This window comes from Takifugu flavidus, chromosome 15 (assembly GCF_003711565.1).
Source record: "Takifugu flavidus isolate HTHZ2018 chromosome 15, ASM371156v2, whole genome shotgun sequence".
Classification (NCBI taxonomy): domain Eukaryota; kingdom Metazoa; phylum Chordata; class Actinopteri; order Tetraodontiformes; family Tetraodontidae; genus Takifugu; species Takifugu flavidus.
Genome location: NC_079534.1, coordinates 5620572 through 5647756, shown reverse-complemented (window position 1 = coordinate 5647756; position 27185 = coordinate 5620572). Strand labels below are relative to the sequence as shown.

The 27185-nt window shown below is 51.7% G+C and overlaps 3 protein-coding genes and 1 long non-coding RNA gene across 5 annotated transcripts in view; 2 read left to right on the top strand and 2 right to left on the bottom strand.

The window, feature by feature from the left end:
• The window catches only part of LOC130538339 (disks large homolog 1-like), a 37114-nt gene extending 35709 nt beyond the window's left edge, over window positions 1-1405 (top strand). The window contains 1 exon segment of the mRNA XM_057055752.1: window positions 310-1405. Within this exon segment, the coding sequence (XP_056911732.1) occupies window positions 310-416 (107 nt within the window). The 3' untranslated portion in view covers window positions 417-1405.
• Window positions 373-2216, bottom strand: LOC130538342 (uncharacterized). The gene is made up of 3 exons (XR_008953847.1): window positions 2011-2216; window positions 541-1738; window positions 373-482 (listed from the first exon to the last, which is right to left on the bottom strand). It is a non-coding gene; the product is annotated as an uncharacterized LOC130538342 (long non-coding RNA).
• nmnat2 (nicotinamide nucleotide adenylyltransferase 2) lies at window positions 2079-16818 on the top strand. The gene is made up of 11 exons (XM_057055753.1): window positions 2079-2247; window positions 5418-5506; window positions 5654-5721; window positions 7033-7111; window positions 7337-7457; window positions 7536-7616; window positions 10522-10566; window positions 10895-10971; window positions 11237-11338; window positions 11415-11482; window positions 15231-16818. Exons 1-11 carry the CDS (start codon window positions 2166-2168, stop codon window positions 15331-15333), a joined length of 915 nt encoding a protein of 304 aa, XP_056911733.1. The 5' UTR covers window positions 2079-2165; the 3' UTR covers window positions 15334-16818.
• A 1095-nt stretch (window positions 16819-17913) lies between these two features.
• lamc2 (laminin, gamma 2) overlaps window positions 17914-27185 on the bottom strand; it is a 10864-nt gene continuing 1592 nt past the window's right edge. Inside the window, exons 2-21 of one of the 2 annotated variants that reach the window (XM_057055828.1) lie at window positions 26743-26919; window positions 26545-26662; window positions 24153-24274; window positions 23950-24081; window positions 23627-23816; window positions 23049-23158; window positions 22568-22960; window positions 22270-22506; window positions 21834-21970; window positions 21287-21431; window positions 21014-21219; window positions 20825-20901; window positions 20615-20752; window positions 20140-20284; window positions 19928-20077; window positions 19295-19409; window positions 19021-19217; window positions 18787-18945; window positions 18619-18718; window positions 17914-18475 (exon numbers count right to left, since the gene is read on the bottom strand). In XM_057055828.1, the coding sequence (XP_056911808.1) occupies window positions 18222-18475; window positions 18619-18718; window positions 18787-18945; window positions 19021-19217; window positions 19295-19409; window positions 19928-20077; window positions 20140-20284; window positions 20615-20752; window positions 20825-20901; window positions 21014-21219; window positions 21287-21431; window positions 21834-21970; window positions 22270-22506; window positions 22568-22960; window positions 23049-23158; window positions 23627-23816; window positions 23950-24081; window positions 24153-24274; window positions 26545-26662; window positions 26743-26919 (3302 nt within the window). In that variant the 3' untranslated portion in view covers window positions 17914-18221. The remainder of the gene's footprint in view (window positions 18476-18618; window positions 18719-18786; window positions 18946-19020; window positions 19218-19294; window positions 19410-19927; window positions 20078-20139; window positions 20285-20614; window positions 20753-20824; window positions 20902-21013; window positions 21220-21286; window positions 21432-21833; window positions 21971-22269; window positions 22507-22567; window positions 22961-23048; window positions 23159-23626; window positions 23817-23949; window positions 24082-24152; window positions 24275-26544; window positions 26663-26742; window positions 26920-27185) is intronic. The other variant, XM_057055829.1, reaches the window with a different exon arrangement.

Here is a 27185-nt window from a genome sequence, read left to right as displayed (position 1 = left end):
TCAGCTGATCATCCAGTCCGGAGATCAGCTGATCGTCCAGTCCAGAGATCAGCTGATCGTCCAGTCCAGAGATCAGCTGATTCCAGACCGGAGATCGGCTGATGTTCCAGACCGGAGATCAGCTGATCTCCGGTCTGGAATCAGCTGATCGTCCAGACCGGAGATCGGCTGATTCCAGACCGGAGATCGGCCGATCGTCTTCAGCTTGGTCTGATTTCATGAACTCGTCCAGAGGTCGAGCCAGACGAGCGAAGGTTCGTAATTAAGGGAATGCAGCTGATTTCTGACTGTTCTTTGTTTTTCTGGCAGCGATCGTTCAGGGCGACACTTTAGAAGAGATCTACGAACAAGTCAAACAGCTCATTGAAGATCATTCGGGATCGTTTATTTGGATCCCCTCAAAGGAGAAGTTATGATTCATTAAATCTACAATGTTTAACAATGTTGAAGTGGGTGTCCCCCTCCTGACCCGTGTCCCCCTCCTGACCCGGGTCCCCCCCTGACCCGTGTCCCCCCCCCGACCCGGGTCCCCCCCCCGACCCGGTCCCCCCCCCTCCTGACCCGTGTCCCCCTCCTGACCCGGGTCCCCCTCCTGCCCATCACCTGACCACGGTACACCTCCTCTCTGAGGCGAGGAGCAGAAGGCGTCTGTAGAACCACATTTACTCTCGTTGGGCGTTGCTGTTTTCTTTCTTTCCCTGCAGACTAATTTGCTGCAAACTAATTTGCTGCAGACTAATTTGCTGCAGACTAATTGTGCTGAGCATCTTGAGGTCGTCGCTCCGTCGCCTCACTTCCTGTCTCCTGCCTCACCTGCAGGACGCTCGTTCTGCAGGGCTGTGTCGTGCCGCTAGGGGGCGCTGTCACGCGTTTCCCACCTTTTTACAGAATTTTCACAATTACTTTACTAAGTTGTTTCAATTGTTTTATCTTTCATTTTTCAAAGAAACAAACTTTATATTCATAAAATGTCTGATTTGGTAATGTCAGTGCTGGTTATTAAAAAATGATGATGCAAATTCTCAGAGTTTAACCTTTGGACACGAGCAGAGATTAATCACTCATCAAGGCAACATCTGGAAACACTGCATGGAAAATCCAATAGGAATTCCATCATTCCCAGATTCAGGAATGGCACCTTCTGGGGTGCGAGTTTGAACCCTGATGGAGACGAGCTCACGCGGCTGAAGGTGGAGACACAGTTTGTTGTACAATTTGAAAGATTAAAACTCTTCTTATTTTGTTATATTGAAAGTAAATAATAAACTTCACTATGAGAATTATTCTCTTGGCATTTTTAATCATATTAATAGACATTTATGAATACATTTGAATAGGAATTTATATTTTTCTTTGGTCCCCATCTCCTGTTTTTATCTGTATATAATAAAACCTAAAAACTGCAGTGCTGCTTTTTTTTACATTTCATCAGAACAGAGACAGTTGACCCACAAAGGTGGAGCGAAGAGTCAACTGGACGTGTTTGTCCTCTGCTTCGGTTCTGACCGCTTTGGGGCGAGCTGAGACTGACCCAGTGTAAAAGAGCTGAATGTCTGTTGTGGAGGGTCGTCAGTTCGACTCCTGATGAAACTATTGTGGAAGATGGAAGTCCGTTAATGTGCGGGAAGCCATCTCGCACACCAGGACCTCCAAAAAGTAGATATGGATCAACACGCGCTTCATCTTTCAAGATGGCTTCCAGGAAGAGAAGCAGACCTCCACAGGAAAACCAGTGGCCCTGGAACGAGAAGAGTTTAAAATAAAAATATGAGCGCCATCTCAGCCTAAAGGCATCAGACCTGCTCCCTCACCTGTGTGGCCGCTAATTAGCCTGTAATTAAGAACACAACCGTTACAAAGAGCCCTGAAATGGGTCTCAAGAGCTTTCTAGACCTTGATGTAAGCAAATTCAGTAAAACCCAAATCACTATTTCATTAGACACTAAAAGAACGGTGAATGGTTCCGTTCTTGTGGAAACGATACACTTTGAACAAACATTTTCTAATCACCGTCCGTTTCTGTGGCGCCTTCTGCTGAGTGACGCACTTCCGGTGGCAGATTCGCCTTCATCTCTTTCTCTCTGCGGCATCTACAAACCAGCCCAGGATCGGGACCAGGACCAGGACCAGGACCAGGACCGAGCCGTTACCAGACGGTGGAAACCATGACAGAGAATAAGATCCATGTCATCCTGCTGTCCTGCGGCAGCTTTAACCCGATCACACGTGGACACATCCATATGTTCGGTGAGGTGGGGGGGGGGTGTGTGTGTATGTGTGTGTTACTCGTCGTGTTTTTAAAGGATCAAAGCTACCTGTTTGTTCCGATTCGTTGTCAAATATCCGAGACAACGAGCAGAAAAGCGCGTTACGTTCCATCAGCTAACGTTGCAGCGCGAGGCAGCGCGAGGCAGCGTTGCCCTGGAAACACGCCCAGTCCCACAGCAACGCCCGCATCCTTTGATGTGTCCGACCGGACGAAAGCAGCGATGATCGACAACAATAGTGGCAAAATTAGCAACGACGATAACGAGGATGCTTCTAATGTAGCGAATCAGCGTCACACACTTTGTCCTGATGCAACAATAAAGATAATCACAACATTCTTTTAATGTTATTTACACATCATATGGACCTCAGCCATTAGATATTTCACATTTACCTTTTTGGTACGTTTCCATTGAAACGTATTTGAAAATGAGGTTAATTATAGTCACATTCTGTTTAATGAGAATTCAGAGTTGTTATTGTTCAACATGACACAGCAACTTATGGCAAATGTCTGAAGTCAGTTAGCCAACGTAACTGGACTAGCCTAACCCCAACTGGACTAGCCTAACCCCAGCTGGACTAGCCTAACCCCAACTGGACTAGCCTAACCCTAACTGGACTAGCCTAACCCCAGGACTAGCCTAACCCTAACTGGACTAGCCTAACCCCAACTGGACTAGCCTAACCCTAACTGGACTAGCCTAACCCCAGGACTAGCCTAACCCTAACTGGACTAGCCAACCCCAACTGGACTAGCCTAACCCCAGGACTAGCCTAACCCTAACTGGACTAGCCTAACCCCAGGACTAGCCTAACCCCAACTGGACTAGCCTAACCCCAACTGGACTAGCCTAACCCTAACTGGACTAGCCTAACCCCAGGACTAGATGATGGTGATGGTGGTGATGGTGATGGTGGTGGTGATGATGATGATGATGATGGTGGTGGTGATGATGGTGATGATGGTGGTGATGGTGATGATGATGATGATGATGGTGGTGGTGATGATGGTGGTGGTGATGATGATGGTGGTGATGATGGTGATGATGGTGGTGGTGGTGCTGCTGATGGTGGTGCTGGTGGTGCTGGTGGTGCTGCTGCTGGTGCTGCTGGTGGTGATGCTGCTGATGGTGGTGCTGCTGGTGCTGGTGGTGGTGCTGCTGGTGGTGCTGGTGGTGCTGCTGCTGCTGTGGTGCTGCTGGTGCTGCTGTGGTGGTGCTGCTGCTGGTGGTGCTGTGCTGCTGCTGCTGATGGTGGTGGTGGTGCTGCTGATGGTGGTGCTGGTGCTGCGGTGGTGCTGCTGCTGGTGCTGCTGGTGGTGCCGCTGGTGGTGCTGCTGCGGTGGTGCTGGTGCTGGTGGTGCTGCTGTGCTGCTGCTGCTGGTGCTGCTGGTGGTGCTGCTGGTGATGCTGCTGGTGCTGCTGTGGTGCCGCTGGTGGTGGTGCTGCTGCTGGTGCTGCTGGTGGTGCCGCTGGTGGTGCTGGTGCTGGTGGTGGTGCTGGTGGTGGTGCTGCTGCTGCTGCTGCCTGGTGGTGCTGCTGGTGATGGTGGTGATGCTGCTGGTGGTGCTGGTGGTGCTGATGGTGGTGCTGCTGATGGTGGTGCTGCTGCTGCTGGTGGTGCCGCTGGTGGTGCTGCTGTGGTGGTGATGGTGATGGTGGTGCTGCTGCTCTGCTGCTGCTGCTGGTGTGGTGCTGGTGCTGCTCTGGTGGTGCTGCTGCTGCTGTGGTGCTGCTGGTGCTGCTGGTGGTGGTGCTGCTGCTGGTGGTGCTGGTGCTGCTGGTGCTGCTCTGGTGCTGCTGGTGGTGTGCTGCTGGTGGTGATGCTGCTGGTGGTGTGCTGGTGCTGCTGCTGCTGCTGCTGGTGGTGCTGCTGTGGTGCTGCTGGTGCTGCTGCTGCTGGTGGTGCTGGTGCTGCTGCTGATGGTGGTGCTGCTGATGGTGGTGGTGATGGTGATGGTGGTGATGATGATGGTGGTGGTGATGGTGATGATGATGATGGTGGTGACGATGGTGGTGATGATGATGATGATGGTGGTGGTGATGATGGTGGTGATGATGATGGTGATGGTGGTGATGATGATGATGGTGGTGCTGGTGGTGATGCTGCTGGTGGTGCTGCTGGTGGTGCTGCTGCTGATGGTGGTGGTGGTGATGATGGTGGTGGTGATGGTGGTGGTGATGATGGTGATGGTGGTGATGATGATGGTGGTGATGGTGGTTGTGAGTTCCAAAGACAGGGAGCTGCAGAACAGAAGGCCTGGTCCCCTGAGGTTGTGAGGGTGGTCCTGGTCCTGAGGGAGAGGGTGATGAGAAGAGAGGCAAAACAACAAGTGCCCAAACTGGCAGGGAGTCCACCTCCATCAGGAAGGAGAGCGGGTGAGCAACAATGGTGAACCTTCTCCTGGCTCCCTCAGGGCACTACAGCACACTATGTTAGTAGCTCAACTTTCCAGGATGACGGTGTTGAAGGTGGAGTGAAGGTCCAGAAGAAGCACCCTCACATAGCTCAGCATGGCTCAGGGCTACGGCCACACCTCCCGTGTGGAGGTATTGAGGGTCAAAGGTCGGGCTGAGAACCAGCTCAGGCCATGCTCTCCTACAGTTAGTGAGGAGGGGCTGTGAGGACGGACGATGCTGAGATGGAGCCAAGCTCCTCTGTTACTGACACGGTCCAGACCGGCTTCCTTTTCTTCTTAGCTCTGCCATGAGCAACGCTGACACCAGACCTGAAGGCAACATCATGAGCCCGAAGGAGTCTGCACACCTGGTGGGTCAACCAGGCTTTATGGTCTGGGGATCCCAGATGTTCCCTACATCTGCTCCTACAGTGGCAGCCCATAATGGCAGCAGATTCCTTCCGATCCGCTTCAGCAGCTGCTCTTGAAGATGCCGTTACTGCAGCTTCTGATGCAGCGGGATTTACCATAGAATCCTCGCCGACTCAGAGACAGAAGGTCTTTGCAGAACTTTCCCTCACAACATTCAGCGCACAAGCAAAAAAACAAGTGATTTCTTTGTGTTTGTTGTCGTCTGAAGTGAGATGGAACCGCTCGCAGGTCCAGACTGAGAGGGTGTTGCTTCCTGATCAAGTCTCCCAGGAATTCTCTCCACATTCTCTGCTCATTTATTTCCTGTCTGTTTCAGAGAAAGCCCGAGAATATTTGCACAAAACAGGACGCTTCATCGTGATTGGAGGAATTATCTCACCAGTGCACGACTCGTACGGAAAGCCAGTGAGTGCTGGAGACGGTGGTCTATGAGGACACGCTTGTCCTACTTTCACTGTGTTCCAAAACAGCATGAATAATAAATGCTTCTGACTCGTGTGTGTGTGTGTGTGGTGTGTGTGTGTGTGTGTGTGTGTGTGTGTGTGTTTTCAGGGTTTGGTTTCCAGCAGACACCGTCTCAGCATGTGCCAGTTGGCAGTTCAATCATCTGATTGGATCAGGTAATAGTTTAGCATTTGTGCTCTTTAAGGGCTACGAGGTTTCCTCTGGTCACCCCTGGTGAAAGGTCCTTCCTGCCTTTCTCTGGGAATCATTGTTGGAAGAATGACCCTCGAGCTTTTGGGCGGATGTGCTTGGGCCGTCCTGATGTCTGCAGCCAGTTCTCTCCTCACCACGCTGAGCGCTGATGCATCACCTGCCCTAAATTCAGCGTTCTCGCCGCTGCCTTTCAACCAGGATATCTAGTTTGAGGAGATGGTTACGGTCCACCGGGTCTACCGACAGACCTCTATGTTGGTTCGTTCCCTGTCAGTAGGGTCAATCCAGCAGGTTGTTGCTATGGAGAACGTAGGTGTCCTCTGGGTTACTGCCCAGGAACGTTTCAGCGCTGGACGTCACACACCTCTTTAACCCTAACCCTAACCTAACCCTAACCCTACCCCTAACCTAACCCTAACCCGAACCCGAACCCCTACCCGAACCCTAACCCTAACCCCGACCCCGACCCGAACCCGAACCCCGACCCGAACCCGAACCCCGACCCGAACCCGAACCCCGACCCCGACCCCGACCCCGACCCCGACCCCGACCCGAACCCTAACCCGAACCCTAACCCCTACCCCCTACCCGAACCCGAACCCCGACCCCGACCCGAACCCGAACCCCGACCCGAACCCGAACCCCTACCCTAACCCGAACCCCGACCCGAACCCGAACCCCGACCCGAACCCGAACCCCGACCCGAACCCTAACCCGAACCCGAACCCCTACCCCGACCCCGACCCCGACCCCGACCCCTACCCTAACCCCTACCCTAACCCCTACCCCTACCCCTACCCTAACCCTAACCCTAACCCCTACCCCTACCCTAACCCCTACCCCTACCCCTACCCTAACCCTAACCCTAACCCTAACCCTAACCCTAACCCTAACCCTAACCCCACCCCTACCCTAACCCGAACCCTAACCCCGAACCCCTACCCCACCCTAACCCTAACCCTAACCCTACCCCTACCCCTACCTACCCTAACCCCTACCCCTACCCCTACCCTAACCCTAACCCTAACCCCTACCCCTACCCCTACCCTAACCCTAACCCTAACCCTAACGAGCATTTAAAATTAGGGTCAATCCTGGGGGCCCAAGAAGCCCCTGCTCCATGTTCCTCCATGCTCACCTCTTCTTAAATTCAAAGATGTCTGACGTCATGGCCAAACATGGACATCTGCACGGTTCTGAGATGTAAACTCAGCAATCACACATCCGGAGCTGCTAATGATGGCATGAATCCGATGACTGTGCTGTCTGTTCAGGGTGGATCCTTGGGAGTGTTACCAGGACACGTGGCAGACGACCTGCAGCGTTCTGGAGCATCATCGGGACCTGATGAAGGTCCGAAAACATTTTCAGACTCAGGAGTTCATGTGATTCTGTGAATTGGATCCTTTTCTTCTGTATTATTCACTAGTCCCAGTTTAGCTCCCAGCTATATCGCTAATTCTGTCTTGTGAGTCTAAATCATCCTTATCTCAGCAGAAGCACCAGCATGACCCAGTATGAGCAACGGTTCCATGGAAACCTTTTGGATATTAATGTTTTGATGGTAATGTTACTCAGAGAGTCACTGGCTGTATTCTGTCCAACGTCAACACGCCATCAATGACCCCTGTGATTGGCCAGCCACAGAACCAGCCTCCACCACTCTACCAGAGCAACATCAACCACTCCCCCACAGCCAGTAAGTCATGTGACTCGCTCCCGTGATGCTGATCATGGGGAAGCTGGAGCTGGAGCTGATCTTTGCTTTTATTCTCAGTGAAGCTGTTTGGCAAACTTGGTGAGAGTTTGGGGAAGATCTGCTGTGTTCGTCCTCATATTGAGCGTTTCACCTTTGTTGGTGAGTGGAGGAGGAGAGGAGGAGGAGAGGAATGAGCTTCCTGCACCTGGAGGGATAGATGGATGATGGGTGATGGGTGAATGTTGGATGATGGATGGATGATGGGTGGATGATGGATGGATGATGGATGGATGATGGGTGGATGTTGGATGATGGATGATGGATGGATGATGGGTGGATGATGGATGGTGATGGGTGGATGATGGGGGGATGATGGATGGAGATGATGGATGGATGATGGTGGATGATGGATGGATGATGGGTGGATGATGGGTGGATGATGGATGGATGATGGATGGATGATGGGTGGATGTTGGATGATGGATGATGGATGGATGATGGGTGGATGATGGATGGATGATGGGTGGATGTGGATGGATGATGGATGGATGATGGGTGGCTGATGGATGGATGATGGGTGGATGTTGGATGATGGATGATGGATGGATGATGGATGGATGATGGGTGGATGATGGGTGGATGTTGGATGGATGATGGATGGATGATGGGTGGATGTTGGATCAATCAATCAATCAATCAATCTTTATTTATATAGCGTCTTATACAATCAAAATTGCTTCAAGGCGCTTTCCAGAATCCCAGGGCCTGACCCCAGACAAGCAACAGTGGCAAGGAAAAACTCCCCTTTAACAGGAAGAAACCTTGAGCAGGACCAGGCTCATGTAGGGGGACCCTCCTGCTGATGGCCGGCTGGGTAAAGAGAGAGGAGAAGGGGGAGGACAGGTAGAGGATAGGATAGGTAGGAGAGGAGAGGGGTAGAGGAGAGGAGAGGTAGAGTGAAGGGGAGGTAGAGGAGAGGAGAGGAGGAGGGGAAAGAGGAGAGGAAAGAAGAGGAGAGGGAGAGGAAAAGGAGAAGGAGAGGAGAGGAGAGGAGAGGAGAGGAGAGGAGAGGCACAGAAACACACACAAAAAATATGCACAATCACTTCAACGGGGCTGGCGGTCATTATGCAGCTCCGATGGCAGTGATACCTGCAAATAGATGGGGGGGGGGGGGGGGGGGAGAGAAGCAGAAAAACTACACAAGAATCAGCATAACTAGTCTGCTTGATGAGGAGAGGAAAGGAGAGGAAAGGAGAGGAAACCATGACCCAGTGGAGTGACAGAGGCCTGTCAGGTGATCATGTTTCCGGACCCCGGCAGCCTTGGCCTATAACAGCATAGCTAGAATGTGACCTAACGATTAGACGACCCCCTAAGTATGATAGTTTGTCTGTCTATGATAGTAACTGGAACTGCTGAATTAGTAACAATAAGCTTTTTCAAAGAGGTAGGTTTTGAGTCTGATCTTAAAAGTAGCGATGGAGTCAGCCTCCCGTACCTGGACAGGGAGCTGGTTCCATAGCAGGGGGGCCTGGACAGGGAGCTGGTTCCATAGCAGGGGGGCCTGGTAGCTAAGCTCGGCCCCCCATTCTACTCCTAGAGACTCTGGGGGCCACAAGTAGACCAGCATTCTGAGAGCAGAGCGGTCTATTGGGCTGATAAGGTATCACTAGCTCCTCCAGGTAGGATGGAGCTAGGCTCTGAGGACCTGGTAGGTCAGAAGAAGGGTTTTAAAAGTTATTCTAAATTTAACGGGCAGCCAATGAAGCGACGCCATTACAGGACTTATGTGCTCTTTTGTCAATACCTGTCAGAACTCTGGCTGCAGCATTTTGGATCAACTGGAGGCTTCTTAAAGAGTTGTTTGGACACCCTGATAATAAGGAGTTACAGTAGTCCAGCCTGGAAGTAACAAATGCATGGACTAACCTTTCAGACCTCAGGATGATGGATGATGGATGGATGATGGTGGATGATGGATGGATTGTTGGGTGGAGGGATGATGATGGATGATGGGTGGAGGGATAGATGGATGATGGGTGATGGGTGAATGTTGGATGATGGGTGGATGATGGATGGATGATGGGTGGATGTTGGATGGATGATGGGTGGATGTTGGATGATGGATGGATGATGGGTGATGGGTGGATGATGGATGGATGATGGATGGATGATGGGTGGATGTTGGGTGGATGGGGGCTGTTGGGTGGCGGGCTGATGATGGGTGATGGGTGGATGATGATGGATGATTGATGGATGATGGATGGCTGCTGGGTGGATGTTGGGTGGATGATGGTGGATGATGGATGGATGATGGATGGATGATGGGTGGATGTTGGGTGGAGGGATGATGGATGGCTGATGGATGGATGATGGATGGATGATGGGTGATGGAAGAGTGGATGATGGGTGGATGATGGGTGATGGAAGAGTGGATGATGGGTGGATGATGGATGAATGGATGGGTGATGGAAGAGTGGATGATGGATGGATGATGGGTGGATGTTGGGTGGAGGGATGATGGATGGATGATGGATGGATGATGGATGGATGATGGGTGATGGAAGAGTGGATGATGGGTGGATGATGGATGGATGATGGGTGGATGATGGGTGATGAATGATGGGTGGATGATGGGTGGATGATGGGGGATGGATGATGGGTGGATGATGGGTGATGGATGATGGTGGATGATGGGTGGATGATGGGTGGATGATGGGTGATGGATGATGGGTGGATGATGGGTGATGGATGAGGGTGGATGATGGGTGGATGATGGGTGGATGATGGATGGATGATGGGTGGATGATGATGGGTGATGATGGAGGGTGATGGATGATGGGTGGATGATGGGTGGATGATGGGTGGATGATGGGTGGATGATGGGTGGATGATGGATGGATGATGGGTGATGGATGATGGGTGGATGATGGGTGGATGATGGTGATGGATGATGGGTGGATGATGATGGGTGGATGATGGGTGGATGATGGAGGGATGGAGGGATGATGGAAGAGTGGAGCCTCCCCTCCTTCACTGATCTGCTGCTTCCTTCACTCAGATGAAAACGCCAATCTTGGACCAGCAATGAAGTACGAGGAGATCGGTGAGTGTGTTGATCAGCTGCTCTGGGTCCTGCACAATGGGGGGGTGGGTGTGTGTGTGGGGGTGTGGGGGTGTGTGTGTGGGGGTGTGTGGGGGTGTGGGGGTGTGGGGGTGTGTGTGTGGGTGTGGGTGTGTGGGTGTGGGTGTGTGGTGTGTGGGGGTGTGTGGGGGTGTGTGTGTGTGGGGTGTGGTGTGTGTGTGTGTGTGTGTGTGTGTGTGGGGTGTGTGTGTGTGGGGGGGGTGTGGGGGTGTGTGTGTGGGGTGTGGTGTGTGTGGGTGTGTGTGTCCTGTACAGGTGTTGTCGGTCACATTGTGTCTTCCTGCTGTAGAGTTGCGTATCTTCCTGCTGTGCGGCAGCGACCTCCTGGAGTCCTTCTGCATCCCCGGCCTGTGGAAGGACAGTGACGTAAGCACCCTTCACCCCCCCCACCACCACCCTTCACCCCCCCTTCATCTCCCCCCCACCACACCCTTCACCCCCCCTTCATCTCCACCCCCCCCTTCATTCGTGGGAAGAAAGAAGGTGGTCCCCAGATGATGGGCGCCTGAGAAGTTCTTTCATCTAGTTCACACACGTCCTGATGAACTCTTTGATGATCAGAATCACAATTCTCTGATCTTCTCAGATTGGGGCGGGGCCTCCTGATTCTGAGGTGTTTCACCTGTTTCAGATGGAGGTGATTGTGGGAGATTTTGGGATTGTGGTTGTTCCCCGTGATGGAGCCGACACTGAGAAGATCCTCAATCACTCCTCGATTCTACGAAAATATAAGGTACTGTGGTCTGGACCGGCCCCCTTTCTCAGGACCCCACGCTCCACGGTTACTGGTAACATGTGTTCTTCTTTAGGAGAACATTCTGGTGGTGAAGGACGCCACCAGCCACCCCATGGCCATTGTCAGCTCAACCAAAAGCAGGTGAGTGTTACGAGCTCAGACACCAACTCAAGATGGGCACCAAGGCTTTACCAAGGGCTAGCAGCTAGCAGCTAGCAGTCTGCAGACAACTGCTAGATGGGGAAACACGGCTGGGTCAGGGTCAGGCTGAAGGGTCAGGCTGAAGGGTCAGGGTCAGGCTGAAGGGTCAGGCTGAAGGGTCAGGGTCAGGCTGAAGGGTCAGGGTCAGGCTGAAGGGTCAGGGTCAGGCTGAAGGGTCAGGCTGAAGGGTCAGGGTCAGGCTGGGCGGCACCAACAGGCGTCTGGCAGCTCGAGCTGTAGAACAAACACACGAGGAGTTCCGAGCTTGAAACAGGAAGCCAAAAGCGTACAGCTAGTCCAGAAGGTCCAGAACCCTCTGTGGCCGGACCACATGGACGTCTGAACAGGCTTTTAGCCGGAGGCAGGTGCAGATGATTGTCCGGTGATGCGTAGTACCACGGGAGTGGATCAGGAAGAAGGAACAGAAAGGGGGAGGGGGGACACCTGGGAAACCCCCAACAGTCCCATAGAGACATACTGTGTTCACCTTTATGGTAGCAGCAGCTGACCTGCACCCATATAGTGGGAGAACTGGGACACACCCAGTAGCTCTCTAGTAGCTGGTCCTGGCAGTGATTGGTGGAGCCGAAGGGTTAGGGTGAGGGTTAGGCTGAAGGGTTAGGGTCAGGGTTAGGGTCAGGGTCAGGCTGAAGGGTTAGGGTCAGGCTGAAGGGTCAGGCTGAAGGGTTAGGGTCAGGGTTAGGCTGAAGGGTTAGGGTCAGGGTTAGGGTTAGAGTCAGGCTGAAGGGTTAGGGTCAGGGTCAGGCTGAAGGGTTAGGGTCAGGGTCAGGCGGAAGGGTTAGGGTCAGGGTCAGGCTGGAAGGGTTAGGGTCAGGGTTGGGTTAGGAGTAGAGTGGCTGAAGGTTAGGGTCAGGCTGAAGGGTTAGGGTCAGGGTCAGGCTGAAGGGTCAGGGTCAGGCTGAAGGGTTAGGGTCAGGCTGAAGGGTTAGGGTCAGGCTGAAGGGTCAGGCTGAAGGGTCAGGGTCAGGCGGAAGGGTCAGGGTCAGGCTGAAGGGTCAGGCTGAAGGGTTAGGGTCAGGGTCAGGCAGAAGGGTCAGGGTCAGGCTGAAGGGTTAGGGTCAGGGTCAGGCTGAAGGGTTAGGGTCAGGGTCAGGCGGAAGGGTCAGGGTTAGGGTCAGGCTGAAGGGTTAGGGTCAGGGTCAGGCTGAAGGGTTAGGGTCAGGGTTAGGGTTAGAGTCAGGCTGAAGGGTTAGGGTCAGGGTCAGGCGGAAGGGTCAGGGTCAGGCTGAAGGGTTAGGGTCAGGGTCAGGCTGAAGGGTTAGGGTCAGGCTGAAGGGTCAGGCTGAAGGGTTAGGGTCAGGGTTAGGCTGAAGGGTTAGGGTCAGGGTTAGGGTTAGAGTCAGGCTGAAGGGTTAGGGTCAGGGTCAGGCTGAAGGGTCAGGCTGAAGGGTTAGGGTCAGGCTGAAGGGTTAGGGTCAGGGTCAGGCGGAAGGGTTAGGGTCAGGGTCAGGCTGAAGGGTTAGGGTCAGGGTCAGGCTGAAGGGTCAGGCTGAAGGGTTAGGGTCAGGGTCAGGCTGAAGGGTCAGGGTCAGGCTGAAGGGTTAGGGTCAGGGTCAGGCTGAAGGGTCAGGGTCAGGGTCAGGCTGAAGGGTCAGGCTGAAGGGTTAGGGTCAGGCTGAAGGGTTAGGGTCAGGCTGAAGGGTTAGGGTCAGGGTCAGGCTGAAGGGTTAGGGTCAGGGTCAGGCTGAAGGTTAGGGTCAGGCTGAAGGGTTAGGGTCAGGCTGAAGGGTTAGGGTCAGGGTCAGGCTGAAGGGTTAGGGTCAGGGTCAGGCTGAAGGGTTAGGGTCAGGCTGAAGGGTTAGGGTTAGGGTCAGGGTCAGGCTGAAGGGTCAGGCGGAAGGGTTAGGGCAGGGGTAGGGAACCTTTTTGACTCAGAGAGCCATAAAAGCAAAATATTTAGAAATTTGTTTTGGTGAGAGCCATATAATATATTTCAAGACTGAATTTAATTAAATGTGAGCATAACAAGCCTCTGGATTTATTCTTTTAAATAATGTTTTTATAATACTCACCATTAATGCGACTTCTGGTGCTGCATGGATTTGCTGATGGTTTTGTAGTCTGGTTGGTACTTGGTGGTTAAGCTTCACGCAGGCATTGAGGCTTTCATCCGTTAAACGTGATCGTAGGTTGGACTTGATGTTTTTAAGATGTGAAAATGACTGCTCACATGAATACGTAGATCCAAACATTGTCAATACAGCAATACTCACACGCCTCAGTGTGTGGTATGTGACTGGAAGTTCCAAGTTTTGATAATCAGCTCGTCTTCGGGTTGAAGTTTACTCATTTCTGTCCACATGTGCTTGCTAGCCAACTCTGCTTTCTGTCGTGCAATCCTTTCCAAATCTTCATTCAGTGACTTGAACTTATTCACCCACATCTCTGAGGCCTTCAGGTCTGCCACTTCTGCTTCAAAATCTCTGACTGTGACATCAGGAATGTAACTCAGGTCGGCTGTGTTCAGTGAACACTCGTTTGGATGGGTGATGAACTTAAAAAGACTGGAGCGCTCACGAAATTCTCCAAAGCGCGCTTTGAATGACTGGAGGAGACTGGATGTCAAGCAAGCTAGCTGGTGGAGATCATCGATGCAATTTTTTCATTGCAAATTAGGCACACCGCATGACCTGCTCTCTCCACAAAGGCGAATTCTTCAGTCCATTCGTCCTGAAATGAACGATACTCGTCATCTTTTTTTCTTTTCGTCATCTTCATCGCCGAAGGGTTAGCTTTGAGCTAATGACCGAGCCGACTGATTCAAAAGGGGGCGTGTACCTGTTTACCTAGCAACGGCCCAGCAACGGCCCAGCAACGGCCAACATAGGCTATTATCATCCAATTAAAATAATGGACGATCGCTCCTGCAGTCAACTGCAGCTCTGAACAAGACATGAGCAGTGGAAAATCGATTGATGGATTAAAACAAATGATAAGATTAAAAAGACGAAATCTGCGAGCCAGATGTTATCATCAAAAGCCACATCTGGCTCGCGAGCCATAGGTTCCCGACCCCTGGGTTAGGGTCAGGGTCAGGCGGAAGGGTCAGGGTCAGGCTGAAGGGTTAGGGTCAGGGTCAGGCTGAAGGGTTAGGGTCAGGGTTAGGGTCAGGGTCAGGGTCAGGCTGAAGGGTTAGGGTCAGGGTTAGGGTCAGGGTTAGGGTCAGGGTCAGGGTTAGGGTTAGAGTCAGGCTGAAGGGTTAGGGTCAGGGTCAGGCGGAAGGGTCAGGGTCAGGGTCAGGCTGAAGGGGGGTCCCAGCGGGTGCTGGTGGGACCCCTCTGCAGGCACTTGATGAGTTTGGACTCTGGGAAGTCAAATAAAATTGGTATCTGAGAGAGATCATATGTCCCTAGAAGGTCTGGGCCAGGGTGCTGGAGGCCTTCACAAGGGTCAGGGTTAGGGTCAGGGTCAGGGTTGGTGACCTTGGGATGCCATCCAGCTTTAGTCTAAGGCCATGGTGAGAAGGCTCCTACTGGGACTCATGGTACCGGTGGCTCAACCAGCTTTAAGGGTCACCACCTAGACCAGGCCCTTTACGGTGGTCCGGTTCTGTGACATGGAGCAGGACCAGTGAAGGGAGATGGGCCGATGGACGATCAGGAGGAGGTTCTCACTGATGAAGCTGCTGCAGATGCTCTTCTTACCATCTCTGCCGTCTGCTCTTCAGGTTGGCCCTGCAGCACGGCGACGGCCACGTCGTGGACTACCTGAGCCAGCCGGTCATCGACTACATCCTGCAGAGTCAGCTGTACATCAGCGCCACAGGATAGAAGCAGCAGACCTCACCGAGACGGGGGGGGCCTTTCACCGCATCAATACCGGGACGCGCCCGCCCCAAAGCAGCTGGAGTAGATCAGGTCCAGTCCCGTAGTCTCTCGAGGTCTCAAGCAGGGCCCTCCAACACCATCCTGTCTTTGTTCTGTGACTTTACCGCGTGGGCGGGGCTTGAGCTGTGGGCGCGCTTCCTGGTCATTTTCATGTTTGGGACGCATGACGCATGAGCAGATGTGGAACTCTGTCATATTTGGGACTTCATGGAATAGAAATCTAAATGTTAAATCAGCACCAAAATGCAGCATTAAAGATAAAAGACTTAATCCATCGAAAACCTCAAATCATTGCAACTAAAAAAGTTGTTTAAAATGCAACTAAGATGCTTCCACACGTTTGTCTTGGCCTGAATATGTGAACTCATATATTGAGTAGTAACATTATCTACAAATATCATTTAGCTGCAAAAAAAGGTTTCTGATTTCTACATTTAGCTTCATTTATTCGTTCAGCTTTATTTCAGATACAAGTCTTCGTAGTTGCTGAAGATTTTGAATGTTGGGCCACTCAAGCTAACCTTTGCTAACCTTTGAAGATTCAAGTTTTGAAAGGGAACATCAAGTCTGTGACAGACTAATGCACAAAGCATAATCCTGCTATAATATACTCGAAAGTACCACGTTGCTAACAGTCACAGGCTAACACTCCCAATCACGTAGGCTCCATAACCTCATGCTGACCTTATATGATGGGTCAAAGTGAGGAGAAGGGTTAAGTAAACCAACATGTGTGATATCACGCTAACATCTAGACCAAATCCAAGTTGTAGTTGATGACGAAGGGAGTTATTTAGGGGCTGATGTGCAGCTAATTTAAATAAGATCTGATTCTGCAGATTGTTGCATGAGGCCCTGAAACTGGCAGAGCTCCGGTCACGGAGCAGAGCAACAGCTCAACGGATCTGTTCCACACACACTCATGATGATGACGATGACGTAGTCTCTTCTTTGCATGTTTGCTGTTAGCTTATTTCCCTTAGCTTGGTTAGCACTGGTAGACCTGTTAGCTTGTTTTTGAATGTCGGTTCCTCTGCCTGCTGGTTTGCATGTGTAATCAGTTCAGTTCCAGTAGTGACATTAATCTGACTGTTTATTAAAGCTGTCAAATATAAATATGAATGTAACATCCAGCAAAGATTCATACATCTGATGCTGCACTAGTCTTTTTCTTCTGTAGCTTCTGTCAGTTTTATTTGAATAAATGTCCCCTTTACTTCAGTTTTTGTTTTTATATCACCAGTTCTATCATCATTCTTCTGCTGAATGTGGATCTCCAACCTGGGACAGACCCCAGGCTTTTTCACTGTGCACAATCTAATGTACGCATCTATATGGCCAATTAGGAATCCGACAAAATGCACTTCTATGACAATGTTTTTCATCATCATTTACCTTCTTAAATTAAAGAACTTTGAGTCAAAGGAACAGCTCTTGATTTTCTTTCATTTCTATTATTCATTTTTCTGCTAATGGTTACAGTAAAAAAAAAAAAAAGCCCTTTTTTCCCGGGTGGTCTGCTCATTCTCCTGGCCGGCAGCCTGGGGGCGCTGCACAGTATTAGTATTATAGTCTCTATAGGCTCTCAGTGCTCCCAGGACCACGGGGGCCACCCTGGTCATCCTGGCCAGTAGATGTGGCTCCTAGATCTTGTGGGGCTCTCAGTGCTCCCAGGACCACGGGGGCCACCCTGGTCATCCTGGCCAGTAGATGTGGCTCCTAGATCTTGTGGGGCTCTCAGTGCTCCAGGACCACGGGGGTTACCCTGGTCATCCTGGCCAGTAGATGTGGCTCCGAGATCTTGTGGGGCTCTCAGTGCTCCCAGGACCACGGGGGCCACCCTGGTCATCCTGGCCAGTAGATGTGGCTCCTAGATCTTGTGGGGCTCTCAGTGCTCCCAGGACCACGGGGGCCACCCTGGTCATCCTGGCCAGTAGATGTGGCTCCTAGATCTTGTGGGGCTCTCAGTGCTCCCAGGACCACGGGGGCCACCCTGGTCATCCTGGCCAGTAGATGTGGCTCCTAGATCTTGTGGGGCTCTCAGTGCTCCCAGGACCACGGGGGCCACCCTGGTCATCCTGGCCAGTAGATGGGCTCCTAGATCTTGTGGGGCTCTCAGTGCTCCCAGGACCACGGGGGCCACCCTGGTCATCCTGGCCAGTAGATGTGGCTCCTAGATCTTGTGGGGCTCTCAGTGCTCCCAGGACCACGGGGGCCACCCTGGTCATCCTGGCCAGTAGATGTGGCTCCTAGATCTTGTGGGGCTCTCAGTGCTCCCAGGACCACGGGGGTTACCCTGGTCATCCTGGCCAGTAGATGTGGCTCCTAGATCTTGTGGGGCTCTCAGTGCTCCCAGGACCACGGGGGCCACCCTGGTCATCCTGGCCAGTAGATGTGGCTCCTGTCAGGACCTTGTGCTGTTCAGTGTGTTGGGAACTGCTTCTTGCTCCGGGAGGCTGCTGCAGCCTGGTCTTTTGGCATTAGTGTTATGGGATCATATGTAACTACACACACACACACACGCATATTTGCAAAGTTTTATTTCAGTGCAGATAAAAACAAATGGACACAGAATTCTTATGCACTCGTCAGTTTCTACAGAAAAACCTGAGTTTATGTGCAGCAGTTAAAAATGAGGAATCTACCTGTAAAAATGTGAAACGCTGAACCATAAAACTGTTCAGGTGAACAGACTAAAATCATCAGTGGGACAGTAGACAAGTGTTCCCGGGCCAAAGTGCCCTTCAGAGGGGCACCCTGACGCTAGCTAGCTTTAGTATTAGCCAAGCCCCTCCGTTTCTCAGCGCCAGCGTGACAGACCAGGTCTGTCCTCAGGGATTCTCAATGGGGAGCGTGTTGAAGCAGCCATTGGGGACTGACTGTAAGATGACCTTCAGGTTTTCTATGTCTGCCAAGATGTTGTCAATATCTGTGTTGATACCATAGAGGCGGCGTTTCTGAGCAGCTTCTTGGGCCTCCACGTCGCTGAGCCAGGGCTTCAGGTGCTGCTCCACATTCCTCTGAGCACCATCTAGAGAGGCTTCCACCTGCTGCAGACGCTTCAGGTCCACAGCATCGGTCTGATCTGAGTAGGACAAGACAGCGTGGCAGGATGACTCTGCTCCTCCAGAAAAACACACTGTCGTGATGCTAAAGCTTTGCGTTTGGGTTTGAAAGGCTTAGCTTTGGCTTCCTGGAGGTTTCATCTATCAGCAAACTCAGACTCACTCAGCTGAGAGAACAGGTTGTTGATCTCACGCAACGTTTCGTCCACAGCTGCTCTGCTCTGTCGGGCTTGTTGGAGGGCCCCAGCAGCTCCAGCAGAACCCTACAGGAACATCAGCTTCAGACTCTTGTGTGTGAATTGTGTGTGACAGTTGTTGCATTGATGTTCACCTGCACGCTCTCGTCCTCCAGCCTCCTGACAGCATCCAGCTCAATGTTCAGGTCTCTGTCCACTCTCTCCACCTTCACCTTCAGATCCTCGCTGTCCCCCTTCAGTTGGCTGCTTTCACTGACGATAACGTTTTGAGGTGGTAAAGATCCGAATGTCCCCTAAAGACCAAAGACACATGAGCAGTGAGCGATTCTGGAGATGTGTGGATGGATGAAGGGGTGGGCGACTGTCACCTCTATGCTGTTGACCAGGTTCTCCAGCACATTTATGGTCCCCAAGCTTTGACTATAGTCCTCAGACATGTCTCTCAGGACAGACTGCGTCTCCTCATTGCTGCGGACAGCTTGCTGGATGGTGGAGTTGATGCCATGGAGACGCTGGATGGCCGCGTTGGCTTCAGTTCTGTAGTTATTGATCTGCTGAGTAAATCCTGTGGAGAAGATCTGTGGTGTTCAGTAGGTCTTAAACCACAGCGGGCAGGGTTACAGTGGGTGGTTGTCTTCGTACCCTTCAGGGTATTCAGAGCGTCCCTCAGCTCGTCTGTGCTGCCGTTGATGCGCCGAAGAGCATCGTTGGTTTCATCTCTGGCAACGTCAGTTCTGTTCAGCAGCTTTTCAACCTGCTGTCATGAGGACGTCAGTATTTTAGAAGTGGAGCACAGGAGCAGACATGACACCTTCTGCTAACGAAGAATTTTAACGAGTGTGCCCCCCCCCCACCACCAGGGTCTCTTTCATGTTCCTTCTTCTATTGGTGGGTAGCTCCCTTTGAACAAGCAGCGATATTTAGAAAGTAATGCTGATGCTATCTGTGAGGTGATGAGCTTGCTAGTTAGCCGCCAGTGCTAATGAGGAAAATTCAGCCTGTCAGCAACATTTCTGTAGCATTATTTATATATTGTTACAATTATGTGCTAACGTACTTAAGTTGGCCCCGCCCATAATCAAGTCCGGTGGCATCAATCATGCATCGAGCAACGGGTGGACACTGATTTGGACGTGCATGTAAAGGCACTTTGTGGGCACGTGCATGTCATTTTCCAGCCCTAGTTTGACACACTTGCAGGGAGCACAAATGACAGCAGAACAGCGGCAGAACCATGTTCCTCTGGGTCACATCCAGAGGAACAGGTCAAGGTACCTTCCCAGATGTCCGGCCTTCGTTCAGCAGGTTCTCTGCTGCCACCTTGTTTTGCTCGACTCCCCTTTGGAACACATCAAAGTCCTCTTGGCCCTTGTTGGCTGCCCCTGTCAGGTCGCTCAGCACAGAGGCCATGCTGTGCACCCCATCCTAATCAGAAGAACACAGGTTAGTCCACCTACATTTCCTAGGCTAAACTCTTGAAGCCTAACCTTCAGGGCTGATGGGATTTCTTGCTCCAAGTGTGTGATTTCTTTGTGCATGTTGTTAGCCACCATGTTTTCATCTGCGGCCTCACTGCTGAGACGCTCGGCCCGGTTCTCCAACCCTTTCACCTGTGCGGCTGTTTGCTCGTACCTGGATACAAACATACAAAAGAGAGATGGTAGAAACCTGTCCAACGTTAATGTGCAGAAGTTAACCTAGCGTATATTTACTGAGGAAGCTGTAATACTAGTAGGAGTAGAAAACTTCTTCCCACTCCCACTAGCAGGTCTGACTAGTGCAATCAATAAGGTGACAGGCTTGATGTTCTCCATCTTCAGCCACTGCTTTGGCCATTGGTGCACCTTCTACATCCATCACTTTGATCTCTGTAAACTAGTAGGTTGGACTGGGTGGACGGGCGGACAGACGGACGGACGGGTAGAGGATGGCTGAATCGCTCATCATTCAGAAGTGACTCACGTGTTCTTAAGATGTCCAATCAGTTCTTTCACTTTGTTCTCGTTGGCCGTGAGAGTTTTGGAGAGAGCCAGAGTCTTCAGAGAGGTATCCAGGGCATCGCCGGAGCGTTGCTGCACAACATCTGCCTCCCTCTGATGCCTGATGGACATGAAAGACAAGCTGCTGAAGAATCCAACTTTGCCAGAAGCAACCTGACAGAAGAGAGCTCACATGTCAGCCAGGCCAGCCGCCGCCTGGAGAAGAGCTGGAAACTGTGAACCCTGAGAAGCGTCTCCTGCAGGGACGTCCTGAGAGCAGTGAGAAGATAAAACATCCTCATCATCAAGGCCAGCATCATCATGCCTCCACCTGCAGGGCCCTCGCTTCAGCTGGCTGGGTTGTGTGATTCTGTAGCCTTACAGCCGATCCGAGGTCGTCCTTGGCCTGGTCCAGTTTCCCTTTGATCTCCTCCAGCAGATTCAGGACCTTTTCCATGTTCCTGGTGTATGACTGGCGTTGTCGTTGGATGTTGTTCTCTCTCGTCGCAATGCTGTGGACATGTTGCCTGTTGGCCATTTGAGTTGTGTTTGTCGAAGAAAGATGCTCTTGCAGCTCCCTCTCCAGTCCTGCCGAGCACAGAAAGGTTGTCAAACTGCTCTACGTTTGGAAGAAATTCCCCCCATCGTGAGGTACCAGTCAGCTCCTCCGTGTCGTGTTGTAAGCTGTCCAGCAGATGCTTGATGTTTCTCAGACCAGCTTCCATCTCTGCTCTGCTCTGCTGATCTCCGCCCCCATCCAAGAACAAAATCTCTTCCAGTTTGGTGGCATATTCTTTCATCTGAAAACACGGATCTGTTAGCCCAGGGTTAGGGTTAGGGTTAGGTTAGCCCTAACCCTAACCCTAACCCTAACCCTAACCCTAACTCTAACCCTAACTCTAACCCTAACTCTAACCCTAACCCTAACCCTAACCTAACCCTAACCCTAACCCTAACCCTAACCCTAACCCTAACCCTAACTCTAACCCTAACCCTAACCCTGTGTTCACCTCTATCTGCCAAGTCATTGGCTCAACACCACTGGAGACTTTGGGTTTTGAGCAACAGGAGGTTTCCCATCGCCATGTTATCAGACTGATGTGTGCAGTTAGCCTGTTTGTGTCGAGCACCTCACTAGCACATGCTAACTTTGGTGAACTGTGGCGATAGACCAAAGAGCCACGTTTATCGCTGAGAATCACCTTCATCTTGATGGAAGAGAAACAGGTTGGACAGTTGGAGGTCTGGCACTTGTTGCCCTGGAAACCCGGTTTGCACCGACAGCGGCCCAGATCATCGCACTGTGTGGACTGGGAACCTTGGAGGTCACAGTCACACGCTGGTCCACAAAAGCAGAAACAGACTTTACACGTCAGCAGTGTGGAAGAACAAACTCACCGGATCCGATTTTCCCCTCATTTTAAAAAAGAACCCCATAAATGTTTCTTTTTATCAGTTTTCAACCTTTGTAGCTGAAAAACTCTGAACCGGTTTTCTGTTGGTCCTTTTTCCTTCCTTTCATCCTTCAGGAGTAACGACTAGTTACTTTCCATGTTAGCATCAGGTTATACTTGTGTGTGCGTTGCCTTTGAGGCGACTGCTTGATGACCCCAAATGGAAGAAAAGAAGGTCCCTTACATCTGCAGGCGTCGGACGCTCGGCTGTGGTAGAAATCTGGCAGACAGGCCTGGCAGCTGCGCCCCCTGGTGTTGTTGACACACTTGAGACATTCGCCCGTGCGGCCATCACAACTTCCTGGAGCGCTGATGCTGATGTGCCCGTTGCACTCGCAGGGCCGGCAGGCTCGCTGCACGCCGCTCACAGCGCCCACAGGGTCGCCATAGAAACCCTCTTGACAGACGTCACAGCGGGGACCTGAGCGCAGGAATGATGCCGTCACTCACTGTGTAGCAGCAGCACACTTAGCACGTCGTACCTGTGCTTCCAGGTGGACACTGGTCACAGTGGGGCTGCACGGATCCATCCTTAACTGTGCAGGACACTCCATCTGGACAGGGGCATTTGAGGCAGGTATCAGGGTCCCAGCGGTTCCGATAGAAGCCTCTAGGACAGGTCTGCTCTCCTGGGGTCTCATCTGCAGCGTAACAGTCGCCAGTGTGGGGGTCGCAGCTGCCTCCTCTGCAGCCGCAGGGCTCGCAGGAGCTGAAAGCCCCCTCTGCTGGGTTTGTCCGCTTGAAACCGGCTGAGCAGCTGTTACAGAGGTCACCCTCGTATCCCAGAGGGCAGCGGCAGGTCCACACCCAGTGGGCCACCCTGCCTTCTCCACGCTGAGCTGACACCATCTGAACATTGTCGACATAGCCACGTCCTGAAAAGACAGGAGCCAATAAAGACCATCTGCTCATGTGGGAGACCAAAGCTGCTGAGAGAGAAATCGTGCTGAAGGAGGAAATGACCTTGTCCAAATGTTGCCCGGATCTTCAGGGTGGTGAGGTTCTGGAGCAGCATCTGAAACTGGAAGGTGGAGAGCTGAGGCCTCCAGCCGCTGCTGGGCTGCTCATCCAGCCTGTTAGTGAGAAAGGGTCATAAAAGAGATCATAAAAGAGATGAAAGCCTGGACGTCCTGGACAATTCACATCTTCTTCTGTACTCTTTCATTCAAAAATATCATTTTGTCCAAATTTGGTTTATCGTCATTCACCTCAGATAGTCGAAATATGCCATAAAACGGGGACTATTCTATAGAATATTCTTTGATAAAAATATATTATCTATATATGTATAGATAATATATATATGAAATATTGAAAGGTAAGACTGACTAATCAGATTCAATACAAATGATTGTTTAAATGTAAATCAGCATCTCTATGAACCGTGTTTGACCTTTTTAAACTGAATCAAAAGAAAAGCGCTGGATCTTGAAGTGTAGAAACTTCTCCTCAAACAACAGAAACTGTTTTATGTCAAACATGTAAAGGTTCTCCAGAGGAGAACCCCTCAGCAGCTCTTTGCAGGTCGAAAATGTTCTCACCTGAAACTGTAGTTCACCTTCTGTCTACAGGGGGCAGCAGATCGCAGTGCACCCAATGAAGCGGCAACTCGCAGGCCGGAACCTTCCAGGACCACGTCGCTTTGGGATGGTTGCCGGACGCTGTGGTCCAGACGCAATGAGAAGGAGAAGTTCTGACCATAACTCAGCAGCTGGTTACCCAGGTAAGGAGCTAAAGAAGAGAATCGTCGGTCAGAACAAAAGAGAAAGTGTTGAATAAAAGCTGGCCAAGAAAGAGTGAAAACCGAGTAGAGAGAAAGGAGGGGGAGAAGGAACCGCCGCTGCTGGCCCTGTCCTGATCTTACCTGGTGCATTCAAGTAAACAGGCAAGCTGTTTGTGGAGATCACCTCGAGGTCTTGGTGTCTCGGAGACCAGCGGAAAAGGGCGTCATTTGGACCCATGTCGTTGTCTACTGTTGCCTTCCAACCGTCTGGTCCTAGAAACACAAAAACTCATCTTATTTAGAAACCTGAGGTTAACAACCATCTCCTCGGGGCTAGGTGTTACCGTCAGTGAAGGTGGATGAGATGGGATGGATGGAGTAACCCGACTGAGCAGAACATCGGCTGCTGTGGCCGAAACAGAAACACGGCAGAGCCGAACTCCCAGAATCCCCTCTCAGCTGACGTCTGAAATACACATGGGTTTGGACGTTGGAATGAAAATGAGCAAAGTGCAGGAAGAGAAGCTGATCTTTGTGTTCGAAAACGAGATTCCTCTGGATTGATGAGCAGCGGAGCCAGAAACCCCCGCTGATCTCCACGGTGACGGCACCAACAGGCCTCACGGAACCATGCGGAAGGTTGAGGAGCAAGCAGCCACGGAGCAGGAACACGACCTCCGGATTTGCTGCGTCTTTAAGGTCGCTCACTCTGGTTTTGCTTCATGTAGCCGATAATGGCTTCAAACCCAAGAGGGCCTCATCAGATGCAGAAAGACCAGGGCGTGATCGCAATGCCAGGAGATTCAGGAGCAAAACAAACACATTTAGCAGCTAATTTTGACATGAACGGGATATTAGAGGAATTTCATTCACTGGAATAATTCTGTTTGATCCACAAACAGAATCCAAGAAAGGAAGTGGTACCCTTCCAAATGAGAAGTTTAGTGTGCACGATAGCCTGGTAGCTCATAAAACAGCCCTCTGGACAGAAGGTAGACCTGCCTAAACAGGAGGGACAGACTGGCTGACACCCTTCTGTGGGTGGCCCTTCCTGAGGACCTTGCAGAACTTCATCGTGGACAAGAGGAAGATGAGGCTAATGTGGGGCAGGTTCCCCTGCTGGGACACTACTGTAGCTGTTCATTGCTTATTACAGGTCCTGGAGAGCTTCAAGGACTCTGTCTGACTCTGTCTCCCACCGTGTGTAGGACGTCCCTCACATAGCTTGTTTCTGCCAGAGAGAGTTACAGTTGGGGGTCCAACCACCAGTGGTCTTTAACCAGCCATTATACAGCCAAATGAGGTCACATCTCCTCCTTGGTCTGGTTGTTGGCTGCTGAATGAATAATTCACCATGACGTCTTCAGAGACAACATGCTTGTCTGTGTCTCCCTGGAGCTCCCCAAACCCTTCCATCGTCCACCTCTGGACACTCCTCCTCCCCCTAACCCCAACCTTCCATCGTCCACCACTGGACAACTCCTCCTCAACCCCAACCCCAACCTTCCATCGTCCACCACTGGACAACTCCTCCTCAACCCCTAACCCCAACCCTTCCATCGTCCACCACTGGACAACTCCTCCTCAACCCCTAACCCCAACCCTTCCATCGTCCACCACTGGACAACTCCTCCTCAACCCCTAACCCCAACCCTTCATCGTCCACCACTGGACAACTCCTCCTCAACCCCTAACCCCAACCCTTCCATCGTCCACCACTGGACAACTCCTCCTCAACCCCTAACCCCAACCCTTTCATCGTCCACCACTGGACAACTCCTCCTCAACCCCTAACCCCAACCCTTCCATCGTCCACCACTGGACAACTCCTCCTCAACCCCTAACCCCAACCCTCCATCGTCACCACTGGACAACTCCTCCTCCCCCTAACCCCAACCCTTCATCGTCCACCACTGGACAACTCCTCCTCAACCCCTAACCCCAACCCTTCCATCGTCCACCACTGGAGAACTCCTCCTCAACCCCTAACCCCAACCCTTCCATCGTCCACCACTGGACAACTCCTCCTCAACCCCAACCCCAACCCTTCCATCGTCCACCACTGGACAACTCCTCCTCAACCCCTAACCCCACCCTTTCATCGTCCACCACTGGACAACTCCTCCTCAACCCCTAACCCCAACCCTCATCGTCCACCACTGGACAACTCCTCCTCAACCCCTAACCCCAACCCTTCCATCGTCCATCACTGGACAACTCCTCCTCAACCCCTAACCCCAACCCTTCCATCGTCCACCACTGGACAACTCCTCCTCAACCCCTAACCCCAACCCTTTCATCGTCCACCACTGGACAACTCCTCCTCACCCCTAACCCCAACCCTTCCATCGTCCACCACTGGACAACTCCTCCTCAACCCCTAACCCCAACCCTTTCATCGTCCACACTGGACAACTCCTCCTCAACCCCTAACCCCACCCTTCCATCGTCCACCACTGGACAACTCCTCCTCAACCCCTAACCCCAACCCTTCCATCGTCCATCACTGGACAACTCCTCCTCAACCCCTAACCCCACCCTTCCATCGTCCACCACTGGACAACTCCTCCTCAACCCCTAACCCCAACCCTTCCATCGTCCACCACTGGACAACTCCTCCTCAACCCCTAACCCTAACCCAAATGACCAACATTATTGCGGCTATCTTTCAACACTTTCTCTGCCAGACAGCCAACGCAGAAATGGGCCCCCTTCCACCAACAATCTTATCTCCACCTTTGTCTGCAGCCGTTTGGTCCGATGGGTCCGTCCGAGCATCGGGTGCATTTTTCTCCTGAGACGGCTTCTTTGCAGTAGCAGCGCCCCCTGCTGTCACAGGTGGAGTTGATGGCTCCTAGAGGGAAAGTCTAACATTAGCTGCTGAACAGAACCATCTAAGAGCTTAGATAAGGCCTATTAATGGTCTTTTCTCACCAACAGGGTCACAGCCACATGCTGAACAGCCCAGTCCTGCCACCTGCTGGTAGAACCCGTCCTTGCAGCGCTCACAGTGCCGTCCGGTAGTGTTTCCCTGGCAGTTGATGCAGTGGAGCCCCCAGGCATCCTGAAGGCAATACTGAGACCTTCCATTGCAGGAGCAATGCCATCTGGCTGCATGTGGAGGAAACATCTGTGTCTGTCGTTTTTCTTCTGCTGAATTTGACGACTTTAAAGCTCATTCATGTTTACAGAAAATGAAGCTCACACAGTTCAGCAGTGGGAAGATGAGATTAGCACCAAAAGGCATCAACTTAAACAGGAAGCACTCTTGTTCAATGTTTTTGTGCAAAGGAATTGTTGTGTTTCTGCCTTGAACAGTTTTATAGTCAAACTGAAAGTAGAACCCTGAAAATGAGTGGGTGCCCCAGGAAATCTGA

Excerpts from the sequence above, each read along its gene's own strand:
- nmnat2 (XM_057055753.1), top strand. The coding sequence starts at position 2,166 with ATGACAGAGAATAAGATCCATGTCATCCTGCTGTCCTGCGGCAGCTTT. Across the intron at positions 2,248-5,417 it reads TGGACACATCCATATGTTCG|AGAAAGCCCGAGAATATTTG; the intron begins GTGAGGTGGGGG and ends TGTCTGTTTCAG. Across the intron at positions 10,567-10,894 it reads AATGAAGTACGAGGAGATCG|AGTTGCGTATCTTCCTGCTG; the intron begins GTGAGTGTGTTG and ends TTCCTGCTGTAG.